This window comes from Lolium perenne, chromosome 3 (genome assembly GCF_019359855.2).
Source record: "Lolium perenne isolate Kyuss_39 chromosome 3, Kyuss_2.0, whole genome shotgun sequence".
Classification (NCBI taxonomy): Eukaryota; Viridiplantae; Streptophyta; class Magnoliopsida; order Poales; family Poaceae; genus Lolium; species Lolium perenne.
Window position 1 is genome coordinate 337,446,783 of NC_067246.2, and position 18,175 is coordinate 337,464,957.

At 44.8% G+C, this 18,175-nt stretch overlaps 3 protein-coding genes across 3 annotated transcripts; all 3 read left to right on the forward strand.

Moving 5' to 3' along the window:
* The first annotated feature begins 5,081 nt into the window (after positions 1-5,081).
* LOC127338946 (L-type lectin-domain containing receptor kinase IX.1-like) lies at positions 5,082-7,988 on the forward strand. The gene is made up of 3 exons (XM_071827698.1): positions 5,082-5,968; positions 6,620-7,124; positions 7,280-7,988. Exons 1-3 carry the CDS (start codon positions 5,134-5,136, stop codon positions 7,905-7,907), a joined length of 1,968 nt encoding a protein of 655 aa, XP_071683799.1. The 5' UTR covers positions 5,082-5,133; the 3' UTR covers positions 7,908-7,988.
* A 1,994-nt stretch (positions 7,989-9,982) lies between these two features.
* Positions 9,983-13,472, forward strand: LOC127345942 (probable gamma-secretase subunit PEN-2). The gene is made up of 2 exons (XM_051372483.2): positions 9,983-10,364; positions 13,050-13,472. Exons 1-2 carry the CDS (start codon positions 10,031-10,033, stop codon positions 13,211-13,213), a joined length of 498 nt encoding a protein of 165 aa, XP_051228443.1. The 5' UTR covers positions 9,983-10,030; the 3' UTR covers positions 13,214-13,472.
* A 922-nt stretch (positions 13,473-14,394) lies between these two features.
* LOC127338947 (uncharacterized) lies at positions 14,395-17,437 on the forward strand. The gene is made up of 2 exons (XM_051364882.2): positions 14,395-14,489; positions 15,978-17,437. The coding sequence occupies exons 1-2, from the start codon at positions 14,406-14,408 to the stop codon at positions 17,133-17,135; spliced, it is 1,242 nt and encodes a 413-aa protein (XP_051220842.1). The 5' UTR covers positions 14,395-14,405; the 3' UTR covers positions 17,136-17,437.
* The last annotated feature ends 738 nt before the right edge of the window (positions 17,438-18,175 follow it).

The following is an 18,175-nucleotide window of genomic DNA, read 5'->3' on the forward strand; positions in this document are numbered from 1 at the left end:
ACGGATGTAGCGAAGCGAATATCAATGGTATAAGAACAATCGCACGGCAAAGCAGGGTATATGTGGGGCTGTAGGTGGGCTACCTATTTGCACCAATAACAAGCTCTAGCGCTGACCGTAGACAACCACTGATACTCACACAAGGCGATAAATGTGGCAATGGAACTATATGGAAGAAAGGTTGCAATGCACTCGAGAGACGCTATCAAAGCTCAACGGGACATGCACAAGATTGCTCAACTACGGGTGCAGTTAAAGAAAAACTTAGGCCTTCACTTGATTCTACTAGCACTTCACTTTTCTTTTTGGATTTTCTTTTGTATAACACGCAGCTATGTAGCTCTTTTTTCTTGTTTTCAATTTTTTTTGATTTTATGACTCAACTCCTTGATAACACGGCCAACAGATAATGCAAAGCACCAAAACCCTAATGAGCAGCCTGTCGAGCGGTAAAACTAGTCTCTTCCGGGGAAGTTCCTAGTAACTTATATCGAAAGGCTGTGGCTATGGTTTGGACAAACACACTATATGCTATGTGGACCGGAGCAACAAAAGCTGACTCTAGATGAAAGCTGAAACACAAACCCTAACAATACTAGATGGAAGAAAAAAGATACGCAAAAACAACTACGAAAAGCAACTAAAACTCGAAATTAGTGCAATCTAAGGCTATGACAAACCCTAAACATAATATTTTTGGCTTTTTATGGATAGGAAACACTCACAACTCAACTATGGGGTGGATTGTGGATGGCTTACGGAGGAAACACTGAAATCTGATACCAAGATGATAAGGGGTGGCCCGATCTTCTCAGTAAGCAATGGTGGTAATGATGATCACGGGATGAACACATCGGAGATAACTTGATAATGAAGTGGAAGATAACTTGTATGACGCAACGAGATCTCTCGATTGGTCCCTGTCGCCAATGCAACAACTCTCAACCCTGCAAGATATTCGCAATTCCACACACTTGCGCACGTAGCTGCTGACCACGAAGCGGTAAGTTGCAACCTTCTAATTCCCAATGGAACATCAGATCACACAAGACTTTTAGAATTACACCAAATCAAGACAATATGGTGTAGGGATTCAATAGAGTTGCCAAGCAATCAAATATGAACTAGGGTTTATCTTAAACGTGGTCTAAAGCTATTATGGGGGCGTCCCGGGCACTTATATAGGTGTTCAGGACGACCTCAGGTCGAAAAGATACAAAAATAACCGACCCAGAATAGATCTGGTCGAGACAGACTTGGACTCGGCCGGCCTCGGGGTCGGTCGACCGGGCCTGGGGCCAGGCCAGTCCGGTTCAAACCGGGCCTGGCGACGGGTGGCGATCGGAGACGTGTCGTGTCTTGCAGTACAACTTACGGTTGGCATAAGTGCAGCGTCCGGTTGGCGCCGGGGCGAACCCGGCATGCCGCCCAGTTGGACCGGGCCAGGGACCGGGTGCGCCGGCGTGGCGGCCGGTCTGACCGGATGCTGGGCCGGCCTGGACTTGGGCTTCCTCTCTCGCGCATGCCTCCCGCTCCTCCCTCGCGCGTCCATGGGATGTCTTCATGTCCAGCTCCATGTCCAGCTTCACGTCCATCTTCACGTCCAACTACTCCTCTCCTCCTCGTGCGATGCTTGCTCCCTCTTCATACCTGATCATACTTAAGTAACATGACTTAGGCAGTATAAAGTTCTCATCAATCAAAGTATCATTTAGGAACAAGTTCACCTGTTGTTTAAGTAGCTTCACACGAGCCCTTGTAATAGGTCCAATGCTAACTTCATGACTTGAGCTTCACAGCAGCTTCATCTTCATCTTGCAATGACGGAGGTAGTAGTGTAGTAGGGATGTCCTCATCATTACTTTACGGTCTTGCATTAGAACACATCCAAGTCCATTCTTGGAAGCGTCACAGTATACCGTGTAATTCTTTCCAGGTTCTGGAACTGCTAACACTGGTGCTGCGGTTAACTTCCCCTTGAGTATCAAAAAACTCGCTTCACATTCCTCAGTCCACACAAATGGAGTGTTTTTCTTGAGTAACTTGGTCATTGGTCCTGCAATCTTTGAAAATCCCTCGATAAATCTTCGATAGTAGCCTGCCATTCCAAGAAATCCTCTTATTTCCTTCGCATTCTTGGGTGAATTCCACTCCAACACCGACTGAACCTTGATTGGATTTACAGCTATCCCTTTTTTGGTTATGACATGTCCAAGAAATTCGACACTATCCAACCAAAATTTGCACTTTCTAAACTTAGCATACAACTGATGTTCTCTCAGGATTTGCAAAAGTATCTTCAAATGCTTTGCATGTTCTTCTTTATCTTTGGAATATATCAGAATATCATCTATGAAGACTATCACGAACTTTTCCAAGTACTTCATGAATATCTTGTTCATCAAATTCATGAAAATAGTTGGTGCATTTTTTAGTCCAAATGGTACAACCAAGTATTCATGGTATCCATACCTTGATACAAAAGCTGTTTTGGGATCATCTTCCTTTTTAATCTTGATTTGATGGTATCCTGACCTCAAATTTATCTTCGAGAAGACTCCTGCTCCTTGAACTTGATCAAAAATATCTTGGATTCTAGGTAAAGGATACTTGTTCTTGATTGTTACATTGTTGAGATTCCGGTAATCTCCACACATTCTCTTGCCTCCATCTCTTTTATCCACAAAAATGACTGGTGTACCCCATGGTGATACACTTTCTTGGATAAATCCCTTCTATTCCAGTTCATCAATCTGAGCTTTCAACTCTACTAACTCCTTTGGTCCCATCTTGTAAGGTGGTTGAGCTATTGGTGCGGTGCCTGGAATCAGGTCAATAGTGAATTTTATCTCTCTATCGGGTGGCATACCCGATAACTCGTTGGGAAATACATCTTGAAACTCATTTACTACAGGGATTTCTTCAATTTCCGCCTTCTTCAAGCTATTAAGCTCCAATCCTATCTCTAATTGAGTTATTTGTCCCCCTGAAACACTATCTGCCCTCCAATGGAATTGCAGAGTGATACTGTTTTGTCTCCACAGTTGATCACTGCTCCACTCTCCATCAACCAATCCATCCCTAGGATGACTGATATATCTTTCATGGAAATGATGAAAAGGTCCACGAAACAAACACAATCACATATGGTCATGAACTGTGCCTCTTTCACGTGGGTTACTAAGATCATTCACCCCGCAGATAAGACAGTTATGGGATATTCTAGCTTAGAACATCTAATCCCGTATTTCTCCACAAACTCCCGTGCAAGAAATAATGTAGTGGCTCCCGTATCAAATAATACTTTTCTAGGATGAGAGTAAGAATGCTGAGCGTACTTAGGACTGCTTGATCCGACAACAACCTTGTTCCAAGGTTGTTGTTGTTGTTGTTGTTGTTGTTGCCGGCTCGTCCTCCTCCTAAGTTTTGTCCACTCCACGATGCCTTGTTCGGACACTCTGGCTTGATGTGTTCATCCTTCCCGCAACCGTAGCATATGATCCTAGACTTCTGACAGTCCTTCTGCACATGTAGCATAAGATAACCCACGGTGTTTGTAAATACTCCCCGAGATATTGAAATTTTTCTGGTTGGCGCCCGTGGTTTCCCCCCTCCGTTGGAGGGATTTTCCATGTTAAATCTTGTGTCTCCGCTGCGATTTCCTTTTTGTTCTTCGTTATTTGCTTGTCGCATTTATAACACTCCCATTACTACATTTTTTCATATCCTCTCGCGAATAATCTAGCGAGTACATTACCCCTAGATTTTTGCTCCACAGTTTTCACCTGTTAAATGCAATACATTTTCCTCTATCATAAGGATTCCTCTCACGTCAATATGAAGATCTTCTTGTTGCTTGCCTTATTCATATGGCCGGAGCGTCAAGTTTCGGAAGGCTTCGCTGGTGAACTCCATTGGGCGTATCATGCCTGGAACTTGTTAGATCGGATGAGATTCGATCATGCTCACCCGTGTTTTTTCCGAACGTTTGGTTTTAGGAGGGAGCGGCGTGAAGCTCTGCTATCATTTGCCATCTTGGGACATATCTTCTACATTCCATGGTGAAGTTAGCTACGGAGAATGTCATGAAAGCTGAGATTCGAGGACTTGTAATGGTGGTTTAAGTCTTCGCGGCGATGAGGAATTTGCTTGGTGATTCAGAACTCATAACAACAGTATGCAAGTGAGGGCGACAACATAGGAAAAGTTCAAAGTCTGACTTTTCGAGCGAAAATCCAAGGCCTGCCCTTAATTGGTTGTGTCTGACAATGACCTTGTTGAAGGCATCGTTTTGAGACTATGAACTTTCTCAAGAGTGAAAACCTGTGATTTATGATCGCGCGACTACGGTGTTTGTGCACCGTTTCCTTCTTGGAGGCGTCGCTTTTGGAGAATTTGGACTTTATGTGTTATCTTGATGGTGTTTGTACTGCTGCTATAAGGAGTAGATCACTGTAGCACGACTTTCCTTTGTAAAAGTTTTTAAACTGTGTGCATCCGTAGTGCTATTAGGGTACTACGTTGTTGTAGAGACTAGATGTAATTAGTATCTTTGCGATATTAATATATTTTCTTTACCTAAAGAAGAGTGCATGCCTGCAGCCGATGCTTCATTTACAGATGCTGGCCTTGCACACTCTCAAATTGGATCCGACAATGAAACACGGGTTGCTCGCTAAGCTGGAACCATGCCGTGCCAATTTTGTATTTTCCTGAAAAGGTAGACTTTGTCAAAACCTAAAAGTAGGCCGGCCCGCATTACATCCTCCAAATAATAGACATTTGGAAGTCCAAATGAAATGCATCCGTTGTACATAACACACAGTTCATGACACGTGCAACATTCTAAATCACTGTTTGTTGACTTAGTAAACTAGAAGTTTTTGAAGAACCTAACTGCCGCTCTCCTTGTAGTGTGTGGACTATATGAAAACGACATCCATATATATATATTAGCCTGTTGATGTGTTACTAATTAAATTAAATGAACCTATAGAGAAGTGAACTGCATACTCACTCATCATTCTCTGGGTAGAGATCAGTTGTAAGTAGTAACCAAACAAGAGCACATCATCGTGCCTTAGCTAACCAAACAAGAGTACTCGATCAGCGCCAAAGTCCTTGCATCATTGCATGGCTTCCCACCTTGTACTTCTCTTTCTCTCCGCCGTCGTTGCCTTGCTCTGCGGCGCGGAAGTTTGTCACGGCGGCCGGCTGCCGTTCTGCTCGACAACCGGCAACTACACCGACGGCAGCCAGTTCAAGAAGAACCTCGAGGAGCTCCTCCACAGCCTCTCGGAATCCGCCGCAAGATCGAGCTGGTTCAACACCAGCACCGTCGGGACGGGCGGCGACCAGGTGTTCGGCCTCATCATGTGCTACGCCGACCGCAACGCCACCGAGTGTCTGGACTGCCTAGCCGCGGCGCCGGAGAGGACGGTGACGCTGTGCCGGGGCAGCCGGAACGCGAGCGCCAACTACGACGCGTGCCTGCTCCACTACTCGGACACGCGCTTCTTCGCTTCAACCGACTTCACCTACGGTGCCGACGCCGCCGACGAAATGATAATGTCGTCGTCTCCCAACACCACGGACGTGGAAGCCATGAGCCCCGTGAGGTCGCAGCTGATGGAGGAGCTCATGGAGAAGGCCGGCGACAGGCCAGAGCGGTTCTACAACTACAGCCTGCCATACAGGGACGCGGTGCTGGGCACGGACGTGATCAGTGGGCTGGCGCAGTGCACGCGGGACCTGGCGCCCAGCGAGTGCAACCGGTGCATCTCCGGCTGCTACTACCCGTATGTGCCGACCTTTTTCTCGAACAGGACCGCAGGGAGCATCAAGGGATACAGCTGCTACCTGAGGTACCAGCTCGGCGCGATCGATATCACCCCGCCGCCGGCGCAGGCAACTCTGGCCCTGCCGCCCCCGGCTGTGCCTGCGTCCACGTCGTCTCCAACGCCAGGAAGTAAGTCTTCTTCCAACCTCTGTTTAAAATAGCCGGCTATAGCCTGGCTTCCGCGAGGCCTGCGGCTATAGCTAGAGGCTTTAGAGGCTATAACAGAAATAGCCGCTAATAGCCCGGCTAAGGCTATTTACCCTTAATTTAGCCTTCCGCTAACTTCCCGCTCAATGGGCCCAAAATTTTGGATCAAAAATTTCAGTCGATCGGCCCATTTGCTTGGCGAAATAGCCACCAAGCTCTAGTTATGTAATTATGGGCATAACTATGTCCTAAAATACGTAATGATATTGTAATATTTGGACAAAACTACGTATTTAACTATGTGTGAACTATTATGTGTATCTCCTATGTGAAGAAGTTATTATGTTATTAATTTGTGAATTATTGATATATATATGACTATATGATGCCCAATTTTTTTTTCATTATTTAGCAAATCCGCTATATGGCTATAGCCCGCTATAGCCCGGCTATAGCCTTTCATAGCTTCAAAAAAAATCGCGGCTATCGGCTATAGCCGGCTATTTTAACCAGAGCTTCCAACTGATTCCATGCTCTGGTCATGTCGCTTGCTGCATAATCGGGAGGAGGCTGGCTCTCGCATCTCCTACGTAATGAAAAATTGATCCACCGACCTAATCCTAAATTAACCAGGGCTTGCGATCAAGCTGTACGTCGGGTCGGCGTCCTTCATCGTGATCTTCTTCGTGACCTTGCTCCTCGTGCGGCAATGGAGAAACCAGGCTAAGATCCATGTCGACGATACGCTCTCGGATGACGAGCTGGCCCTGGAAGACGACTTCGAGAAAGGGACCGGGCCAAGGCGGTTTCGGTCCAGGGAGCTGTCCCTTGCAACCGATAACTTCTCCGACGACAGGAAGCTCGGGGAAGGTGGCTTCGGATCCGTGTATAGAGGATTCCTCGGGGAATCAAAACTTGAGGTTGCTGTCAAGAGAGTGTCCAAGGGCTCCAAGCAGGGGAAGAAGGAGTACGTCTCTGAGGTGAGGATCATAAGCCGGCTTCGGCACCGGAACCTCGTGCAGCTCATCGGCTGGTGTCATGGCGGCGGAGAGCTGCTCCTTGTCTATGACCTCATGCCCAACGGAAGTCTTGACACTCATCTGTACCATTCTGAAAACATACTGCCGTGGAAAGTGAGGTATTTATTTAAGCATTCATTCATATCCCCTCCATCCAAATTAGTACTAGCTCTGTCTATAAAAGGATATCTTAGATTTGTATTTATACAAATTAACTCTTATATATGCTTTCAATCTTATTCTTACAAGTGGTTCCTATTAATTTTCCATGTAGGTATGAGGTTATTCTCGGACTAGGCTCGGCCCTCGTCTACCTGCATCAGGAATGGGAGCAATGTGTTCTGCATCGGGACATCAAACCGAGCAATATAATGCTAGATGCACCGTTCAACACCAAGCTTGGCGACTTTGGCTTGGCAAGACTCGTGAACCACGGACAAGGACCGTACACTACAGGTCTTGCCGGAACTATGGGCTACATGGACCCCGAGTGTGTGGTCACCGGGAGGACAAGTGTCGAATCCGATATCTACAGCTTTGGTGTTGTCCTCCTAGAGATCGCCTGTGGCAGGCGGCCCGCGGTGTCTCGGGAAGAAGCCGGGGACGTAATCCATCTTGTGCAGTGGGTTTGGGATTCATGGGAATGTGGAAGGACCCTAGAAGTCGCCGATGTGCGTCTCAATAAACAGTTCGATGACCGTGAGATGGAGTGTGTCATCACCGTCGGCCTCTGGTGCGCACATCCTGACCGTAACATGAGACCATCAATTAAGCAGGCGGTGAACATGCTGCAGTTCGAGTCCCCACTGCCAAGTCTTCCCCTAAAGATGGAGATTATTGCAACCTTCAAGCCGTCATTCCACACGTTCGTTTCTGCTTCTCAACTGACGGGAGGCAGATGACATTATTTGCCAAGTCCTAGATTGTTGATTATAAACCCATACGTTAGATGTCATATTTTTTCATAACGATGTAAATTCTCATTAGTTTAAAATTTGAAATTATAGTGCAATGTTGAAGTTCACAACAATGCATCTCAATAGGTAAGGCAAGATCTTTCTGAACACTACTAGTACTAGTAAAATGTTTGTTCGTTGCGATGGGTCCTTCAATTTTTCCTTATTAGTTTAACATAATGCAAAGTTCGAAAAAAAAAGTTTAACATAATGCATGGAAAAATCCTACTCAGTTGTACAGAAAATATTACAACCACTGGATTGTCTCAGCCGCTCGTGGCACTCAACTGTGTGTATTCACATGCAGAAAGAAAAATGATTAAATTAGGCCGGACTCATGATTCTAAGAAAAAATAACTTGAAAACATTAAGTGAATATTGTGAATGCATTTTTTGAAGTTACCAAATGCGTCGGGCGCTAGGCTGTCCCCTACCCATATGGGCAAAGGTGGTTGGACATCCATTTTAGTGTCCGTGGATCAACCTAAACGAACCAAAAAAGACACATCAAGTGTCCGAAATGGATCGGACTGCTGGAGATGCCCTTAGAGCCATTTGGAGCTCAAATTTGGGCCCATGACTGAGCCATGGAAGACACAACACGCTTCGTGCGCGCGTCCTCTCCATGCTTCCCGAGACACAACTGGCATCGACTGCTTCTCGCTTAGCCTTCCGTGCCAGACATTGATGGCAAGGGCACTCCTGTGCTTATTAAGGGGTGTGGCCGCCCCCACGCCATCGCCATTGCCCCTCGTCCAGTTACACATAACTCAGAGCAGAGTCGCCATGGGGAAGTCGTGGTTGTTTCAGGAATGAACAATCACGAAGCTCGATCGTCAAGCTGAAGGCACCGCCGTAAGGAGAGGTATAGGTGGTATGTCCCTGTGGACTATGACCCGTTGGTGCCCTTGTCGCACGAGGGAAGAACCACGATGCGACGAGAACCATCGTCACCATTTCATCCTTCTGCGCAATCTACGGGAGGACCCATCATACACGCTGGGTGAGGGTTTGACCCACGCTGCCACTCGGGGTAACTGGCGACGTGGCCTGCCTGAGTAGTAAATACGGCGGTGGCCACCAATGAGAAAAGGACAAGGTGTTCACGGTGATGATAACCACTTCGACAGCAACGATGAATCTCCCGATGCTCTTGTCGTTAACGCTGGTCTTCAACCTCCCGACCCGAGCAAGGAGGAGGCCATCAAGCTGGCCAAGGCCTGGAGCGAGCTCGACGAGCTCACCAAGTGGGATGGCCTCGCTGTCCAGCTACGGGAATCCCCGCTGGCGTAGTCAGTGACGGCTCCATGCACTCCTTCGTACAGCCAGGCGCGCTCAGCACCGCCTCCACGCCAGTTCCTATGCCGCCGCCACCTGCGACTGCAAAGGCGCTAGCAGCTGGACCTCCTTTGGCGCATCGTACTGGCCCTGGCCATATGGGAGCTACCAGTCTTCATTGACCTCAGTGATGATGAATAGGTGGCCACGGCGCGAACCCTAGTTAGCTAGGGTTTTATCGATTTTATTTTACATTTTTTTTAAAAAATAGCCCTATGTAAATTACATTTTATTACTAATATATATTTTGAAAAAATATATTTACATTGAGCCGTTGGGCAAACTCTCACCCAAAAAGATAATCACCAAGTTTTGCCCCTTTTTTGTCCACGAGCCCATAAAAAAGAATATGTTTGGTTTGTGATTTGCGGTCAGGCTGCTGATATGCCCTATCAAATTAGTGATGCAGCAGAAGCTGAGGAGCTACTGTACTCCCTCCGTCCCAATTCATTGGACTTACGCGTATTTTTAGGTTGTACATTTGAGATGATAATTCAACATATTTAGTAAAAAATATGTGTTATTAGAAAGCTTAGGTATTCTACTTTCTAATGAATAGGGATAAGCGTAAGTCCTGTAATAAACTACTTAAAGAAATTTTCAATTTAAATGTTGGCATTTACATGTCCCTAGGGTAAACACCTTCGGGTGTGGATTTTAAGAGGGGTGCAACCCAACAACGTCAAGAAAAGTAAAACCCGGAAGAAACACAGAAAGTCAGAAACGGAGTCATGGAGGCGAGGGTTGCAGCAGGAGCGCCCCGAGTCGACGAGGAGTCCGGGCTGCTCCCCCGGCCCCGCGCTCCGGCGGCCGGCGGCCGGCGCCCGCCTTCCTCCTTTGCGGCCGCCCCGCGCCGCGCGCCCCCTCCGCCGCCGGCGATCTGGGCGACGGTGGACGGGCCCCTGGGGATGCCGCTGGAGGACGCGGAGGGCCACGCGCGGCGCTTCTTCCTCTGGGGCTTCGCGTGCCTCCCCTTCCTCTGGGCCATCAACTGCTGCTACTTCTGGCCCGTCCTCCGCTCCCCCAAGGCCTCCTCGCCCGCCGCCTTCGCCCCCATCCGCCCCTGTAAGCTAACCCGATCCTCTTCCCCGTCTCGCCCGTTCTCGTGTGGGAGTAGGAGATCTCATCTAGTTTTTACTATATCTCTGCATCCGTCTATTTGGTTGGAATCGACCTTTGTTGCTATCGAACTAGCATCCTTGATGAATTACCTAGAATGTCTGGTTGCTGAGATTACCGAATTCTCTGTGAGATTGTGCTGCAGTAATGAGGTCTCTGGTGCTGCTTAGCCCGTTAGTTATTTTTTGAGGATTAAACAGTACTGTAGTTCTAGTGATATGGATAATTGGGTGCTCTTTGTATGAGTCGGAACTGGGAACACTGTGTGGTCAAACCGGAGGGTTCTCTGGTGGAGAATTGGTTGTTAGCGGCAGTAGGTTAGTAAATTTCAGTTCAATCGTATGGACCAGCCAGGTTTAAGGAGCACGAACTAGGATGTCTTCAGCCAATGGAGTTAGTTAACATTGATCTCAAGGCGCTGAGTTATCCACAGCAAGAACCCTACAAGTTCTTCCTTCGGCCTTCTTTCAGATGAACAATTGTTCGATGTGTCTTATTTGTTTCTGGTTCTGTTATGTAGGCGGGTGGTGTATAAATCTGATGGTAGTGGACGTTTATAGTTCATTGGCAGTTTCGAACTACAGTGCACATTGCAAACTGCCTGGTCTTTCTGGAAACGAAATTATCCCAGAATAACTGGAGTGTAGTTGGTCTGGAAGTAACAAAGACCAGAAGAAGTAGTGGAACAACTCGCCATTCTTGAGATCAAATTTTATCACTTTTTAATTCAGGGAAACTTCCATTATATCTTTATCTTGACTCTTTTGTGTACCCAACTCTAATTTGCTTTTGTACATAGGCAAGCATAACAGAATAATCTAATATCTATGCATGGAAAGAGAGCTTTCTCTATGCTTTTGTGTATCTCATAATTCTGCGATTGCCCCTTTGGGAATCCAATAAAGTATCACTGCTAGAAGCAAATGAAAGTTATTGAATTCATACGAGAATAAGAACTGAAGCTGGGGCCTACGAAATAAGACTAAAGTAAGAGTATTTGAACTGAACTGACACTCTTCTCTCTAGGACTGAAACCTGGTAATAATTTATAACTTGTAGGATTCCCCTACTTTTCTAATGGAACCAGGAAGCGAGTGGGATGGCTTTAAACCGAGAGTCAATTCATATTCCTTTTCCCTGTGCGTGCGGCAGCTGGTATTGAATCCAGTTCCACGCAAATGAAAACAAATATGAATTGGCTCCCCATGTAAAAGCCACCCTGCCCACTTCCTGGCTCCTTTAGAAATGTAGCTGAATCCCTTTTGTGTATCTTCTTATAATTCATATTCCCGCTTCCTGGCTCCTTTAGAAATGTAGCTGAATTCTACAATTTATAACTTATAACTGGATTTCGGTCCTAGTAAGGAGAAGAATGCCTGTCCGATTCAGATACTGATACTTTAGTCCTAATTCATAGCCCCAACTTTAGTTCTTTATCTTGTTTTACAGATGATTGATTCAATTACTTTCATTGCCAAAAACAAAGTAGAGAGTTGGGTACGGGATTCCCAGTTCAGGTGGTTAGGTGATAAATAGGCCCAGTTCCCAGTGCTAGATTTCCTTAACACGGGCATCCAATTCTTGAAACAAATCACGCTCCTTTCTCTTTCTACTTTCACTTTCATGCCCAGTTCTTTTTCGACTTGCAATCGTAGCAATTTATGTAAAGTATCGTGCTCCGGATAAACATGCTTGATACATTCTAGTAAACTATGAAGAGAAGCTAGAACGGTGGAAGCCTGAATCCAGTGAGTCTCATTCTTAACAAACTTGGGAATAAGAGCTCCTATGGTTTCTAAGCTAGTGAGTGAAACACTATCAATTTTATGAGCGGATATAGGAAACTATATGTCAAAGTGATCAAGTGGGATGCCGTGGGCGAGAATACTTCTGTCACAGTAGAGGTGTTCTTTTTTAAATTTAAGTTCGACTAGCTTCCTCCTCAACTGATATTACTGAAAATCTAGAAAGTGTACAGTAAATTCGAGATGAATAGCTGAACAGATTCAGGGGAAGTCCAGAACGGCAGTGACATGTACACACATATAGTTAGCTGCATTTACATTGATATATAGATGTACTAATGTTCATATATGAAGGATTTCTTGAAATAACACTATGTTCTTCTACAGTCATACACATATTAATGAATCTAAGAAATAACTATTTTATTCATTTTATCTTTGCAATGCTATTATTTATTATGGCCATGTAGTTAATCAGGGCATGACATGAAATTTTTTGAGCTGCTTTTCAGAAATTGAATAAAATAAGTTCTTGTTTGTTGGAGGTGTGGATGACTCCATCTCCGAGTCAGTTTGTAACTAGCATATTCCCTGATGCTAGTAGTTCGTCATTAGACTTCATCTCGATATATATTCCTTTTAGAGATGAGTTACACCTTTTTCTTTCATCCTGTCTGTTTTGAGATCGGTTGCTGTCATATGTGTGGTAAAAGAAATTACTTGAACTTCTTTCATGCTGAGGTTCTCACATAGCATGTCCATACTTCCTTTATCTGCACTTGCACTTGATTTCCTAGACAAGTTTTACCACTGACACGGTTGAACATTGTCTTGCGGCATTCATGCCATTTGCATCTCGTAACAAATTCTCATCAATCCCTTGCAGATGTTGTTAAATCTGCAATTGGCTTCACCATCTTTGCTGCGGTTCTCCTCACATGGGCCACGACTTTCATCATCGGAGGCGAGCGGTTGTTCGGGCCAGTGTGGAATGATCTCGTGATGTACAATGTCGCAGACAAACTTGGTCTCACCGGATTCATGGGTTAGATTCTGTTGCAGGCATTGCTTCGTGAAGAGGTCATGCTTACTCCAGCCATTTGATTGCCTCACTTGTAGTAGTAGTGCCATGTGTTGTTGATGCTCTGTAATATCAGCCACTGGTCAGACTGAAGCCCGTAGAAGCCCGTATTTAGTAATTGAGGATTTTATATGTATAGTTGGGTCAGCCCAATCCAGGATGTGCTGAACCTAGGGGGAAAAAATCAAACTGCTCTTAAATATGCTCATACACTTTCTTTACTTAACATATTCTAGGCCCAATTTTAGGCAACATAATCTATTGCTCGGTAATCCTCAGTGTGTTGCAACTCGGATGTGGTTGTACTAAACAGCTTTATGTGCTGTCACTGGAACTAAAGCTGATCAAATCTATCTTGAAAATCTGAAGAAGGAAGACCTTGAGTATGTTGCTGGTATGGCTGTAAAAAGTTTGACAAAAACGTGTATGGTGAGGAATGCAGTGCTGCCTTGCCCAGCAGCACCAGTCTGGTAGCCGTAAGTCAATGTATGAGAATGCTTTTGCTACACGACAGGCTAGAGATGCTGCTGGTGCAGTTTGATTTCGGTTCTGGAGATGCCAGTCTTCTCCAGTTCTTCCAGAGGCGTACTCTCGAAAAAAAAGAGTCCAAACCATGATACGAGACCTGATAATCTGTAATGGAGCTCACAGACTCCTGAACCGGCCACAGGTCAGCTGTTGGTTGGACCAGAAAGTGGTGGTCTCCATGGCTGTGTTTACCAAAAACTATTTTGCGTTTTGGTGCTTGTTATTCATGGTTTGATCATATCCTCCTAGTTTTTGTTAGAACAATGTTACAAGCGGCCCCACACACTAACGAGAACCACAAGCGGCCGAATGGGCAGATCCTGCACCACATGACGGGGGAGCGTACTTGTTCAAAAAAATAGAAATATTTATATTTAAAAAATTCGAATTTGTTTTCTTAATCAATTAGAAAAATAAGAAACAGAAAAAGCAGAAAAATAAAAAACGAAAACCGAAGAAAACTAACCAAATCGAAGAACCTTAAAAAGAAAAAAACCGCGCGTAAACAGAAAACCCACGCTAATGGGCCGCGGCCCAAGTCGCCCCGTTAATGGGCGGGGCGTATTCCTCGCCGCTAACGGGCGATGTATAGGATTTGCCCACTCGCTCCATTTACAAGACACAAGCGGAATCATGGGCGGCGCCGGAGGAGGAGGAGATCGCCTCCGCCGCCGCGTCGACATCGTCGACATCGCTTCTCCATCCACTTCAGTCGAGGTACGTCCGCTCCCTAGGATGATCCGACCACCTTCCCGCCCCTCCCTCTGATTAAGTAACCTGGTTGGATAATCTGACGCAAGAACCCTAGAACTAGGACTTGAAGCATGGAACCCAACCATGATACACTTTTAGGTCTGGATGGAGGACTTCAGCTCTTCAGCCTGTATATATGGGATTATCGTGTACTAGGGTCGGTGACTGTTGTTGATCTGAAACCCAAGGGATTAATCCGTATGGTTCTGCAATGTTTTAGTATTTCTCACGTGATAATAGAAGAATAACTAGTATCACTATGACATTCAAGTAGGATGGAAATCATTGCTGTAGCCTGCATATATGGGATTTCTCCCGTTTCTTCCGACAAGATTGAAGTAATTTGTTCATGACGGAACAGTAAATTAGACTTTAGACTGCAGGGTGGAGGCTGGATGCATTTTTAGATATACTGTCGGACCATTGGTGTCCAATTATCGACGCAGTATTAGAACCAGCGTAGTCCGTAAAAATTCCCATCATATTCGATGTTTTTCTGGAAAATGTTGCATCACTGGTAACTTTGTACTAGCTTAGTTTGTTCCTGTGCTCACAGCGAGGCTAGTACTCCGTACATATCAGAAACAGTACAAGCACGAGCCATTTTTTCTTTTATATCGGTGGTTTCTGAAACCCAATGGGACTAACACGTACTCCCTCTATCCCAAAATAGGATGCATATAGTTTTTGGTCAAAGTCAGCAAATTTAAAGTTTGACCAACTATATAGAAAAAATTATATACATCTATATATAATATCAAATGCACACCATATGAAGATATATTTCATAATTGTTCTAAAAACTCTGATTTGAGATAATAAATGTCAATACATTTTGCTATATAGTTGGCCCAATTTTAAAAAGTTTGACCTTGACCAAAAACTATATACATCCTGTTTTGGGATAGAGGGAGTTTGGTTTTGCAGCATTTTAGTATTTCTAACGTAATAATACAGCAACTGGTATGGACTTTCAATGTGATGTAAATGTAGCATGTATATATGGCTTTTTATTTATTTTCGTTTCGTCTGACGGGATCACCATCTCTTTGAAGTAATTCGCGATGTGCTTAGGACGGGATAGTTAGATTAGAGTTTAGACTGCAGGGTGGAAGCTGGAGGAATTTTAGATAAACCGTCGATGTCTGATTATCGATTCCATATCAGAACCAGCATAATCCATAAAAAAATCTCATCGTACCAATGTCTTGATGGTATGTTGTATCACTAGTAACTTTCTACTAGTTTAGTTTGTTCTCTGTCATAGCTAAACTAGTATATATCATGAACCATACATGTAGTCCCTCCGTCCCTTGAACCAAATTTAGACAAGTTACGACACATTTCATGCGACGGAGTTAGTACAAGGCATTTTTTATATCGGCCAATCTTTCCCTTTTAGTTCTAGTGCATTCTCGTATTGTGCGTCTTTTGATTCATAACTTGCTGCAGGTCAACCTGTCCGTGGTCCATGCAATGTATGAGCTTCAAGGTTGGGCAGATCTCCCTGATGGCCTGCTTCACTCAATCGTTGCTCTGTTGTGCTCCTTCCCTGACCTTCATGCCTTCTCTTCTACCTCCCGCTCTTGGCGTGCTGCCTTTTCCTCGTACCCTTCCAAACAAACATTTTCGACACTCTTCCCACCTCTTCTCTTACAACCCGATATCCCTTGGTGCTCTCCTTGTCCTTACCCTATTAGCAACAGCTTTGTACCTCGCCTATGTCATGTCACTGATATAATGAACGAAGACACCTACTGTTGCTGTCAGATTCCCCTTTTTGCTCAGATAAATACCCCACTGAGTCCACTGGATGAGTTCTGTTTCAGGGGTTCTTCTTATGGTCATCTCATTTTGTCTAGCAAAACATCATGTCTCCTTGTTGATGTGTTCACAGGTGTTACTGTTTCACCTCCACAATTACCAGTCAACCAAGCGACTCATATCTACTATGGCGCCCTGACAGCCCCTCTAGCATCACCCGACTCACATCTCATTGTCTCGACTGATAATCACAATTTATTTTGGCATGTCGGTGATCGCTCTTGGTCAGGACGTTCTCTTCCCAATGGAAGGCTCACCCAGATCGTGGTTTTCGAAGGCAAGGTCTTTGGCATGGATGCTGAGCGCAATATCTTCACGGTGCACTTGTCACCCCTGATTCACATACAAGAAATATCAGTTTCTTTTGAAGAGCGTGTCATCAGGAGGCGTCTTGGCATCGCATGGTTGGTGGCGTGCACTGACATGCTTCTCTTGGTTGGCTGTCAGGGATCATCTTATGTAAGAACAGGGCAAACCTTTGAAGCATTCCGCCTTGACCTATCAACTGAACCTGCAACTTGGGTGAAGGTTGACATTTTGCAGAATAGGGCGATCTTCCTTGGCAGTGACGAGAGAAGCCGGCCATTCTGTTGCATGAACCCAGAGAGATGGGGAGGAAAGAGCAATTGCTTATACTACTATACTAACAATCGAAAAAATTGGACTGCAGTTGAGTTGGGTGAGCCGCTGAAGGGACATGCATCAAATACAAGCATATTTATGTTCACATCTTGTTTCACTATGCTGACACCTATGTGGGTTGTGCCCAGCAAGTTCTCTTCGTGAATGTGATTGGCTCATCGTCTTGATGCATCGTTTGTGTTGCTCGCCATACTAACTTTGGCTGTAAGATTACAAGATATTTCGACTCTCTGTAGTCGTGGACTGCCAAGTTCAAAAGTTTGATATGTGCGATCATATTGGCACTACTCATATTTATTTGGACTATTATGACAGCGAACCTGTTGACCTCTTGGTTCAAGGAAGCTTTTGCAGATGGGAGCAGTAGTACTGAAGCTTTTGTAGTTAGTTTCATCCTTCAGTTAGTTCACGCCTTGATGCATGACACTGTTGTGGTTTGTTTCTTCTTTCAGTTATTTGTGCTGCTTAACTACTTATTGATTCTTCTTTTGGTTGGACCACGGACCGGCAATTTCTATATGTCTTTTCTATCTCCATATGAGATTCTTATTCAGTTCTGGTAGCAAGACATGTGTGCTTTGGTTCCATCTGGCATCAAACTTAATGATTGCAAAGGAAAAAAAACAGAGCAGAATTTTAATGCTTATGCTTTGGTTCCATCTGGCATCAAACTTACTCAATCTTTCTGTAGTTTCTGTGCATCTGCTCTTGACTTACGAGAAAATTGTTCTTTGTTCCAATTTTTTGTTGTTGTGCGTTTTTTTTTTAAACTAGGCATAAGCAAACCGTGCATGATTGTGTTCCGAAAAAGTTGTGTTGTGCAGTTTTACTCGTACCATTGTGCCTTTATAGGGTAGATAAATTAGATTAGGGCTAGACTTTTCTCGAGATTATGTTTGTGAGGAAATGCTAAATTGTATTCTTTGGCACATAATTCTAAATTATGCATGCATTTGTAACGAAAAATGATCATAGTGTTGGATTATTAGGCAATTTCCGTGTGAGTTTAATTACCGAAAGCAAGATTACAAATGCGCAAGCATACTTAACCACACACATCAGACTAAGCACATGCATCAGATCTGAACATGGAACAAGTAGCAGTGCAAGGTAGAAGAGGAAAAACACGTACATCGCGACCGGGAAGGTCGCACCAGCACCACCACCACCATGGGAGTTGTTGA

Bases quoted from the DNA above. Each gene is read 5' to 3' on its own strand.
- LOC127338946 (XM_071827698.1), top strand. From the start codon at position 5,134: ATGGCTTCCCACCTTGTACTTCTCTTTCTCTCCGCCGTCGTTGCCTTG. The intron at 5,969-6,619 runs GTAAGTCTTCTT...TAAATTAACCAG, and splicing joins GTCGTCTCCAACGCCAGGAA to GGCTTGCGATCAAGCTGTAC. The intron at 7,125-7,279 runs GTATTTATTTAA...TTTTCCATGTAG, and splicing joins ATACTGCCGTGGAAAGTGAG to GTATGAGGTTATTCTCGGAC.
- LOC127345942 (XM_051372483.2), top strand. From the start codon at position 10,031: ATGGAGGCGAGGGTTGCAGCAGGAGCGCCCCGAGTCGACGAGGAGTCC. The intron at 10,365-13,049 runs GTAAGCTAACCC...AATCCCTTGCAG, and splicing joins CTTCGCCCCCATCCGCCCCT to ATGTTGTTAAATCTGCAATT.
- LOC127338947 (XM_051364882.2), top strand. From the start codon at position 14,406: ATGGGCGGCGCCGGAGGAGGAGGAGATCGCCTCCGCCGCCGCGTCGAC. The intron at 14,490-15,977 runs GTACGTCCGCTC...AACTTGCTGCAG, and splicing joins CTCCATCCACTTCAGTCGAG to GTCAACCTGTCCGTGGTCCA.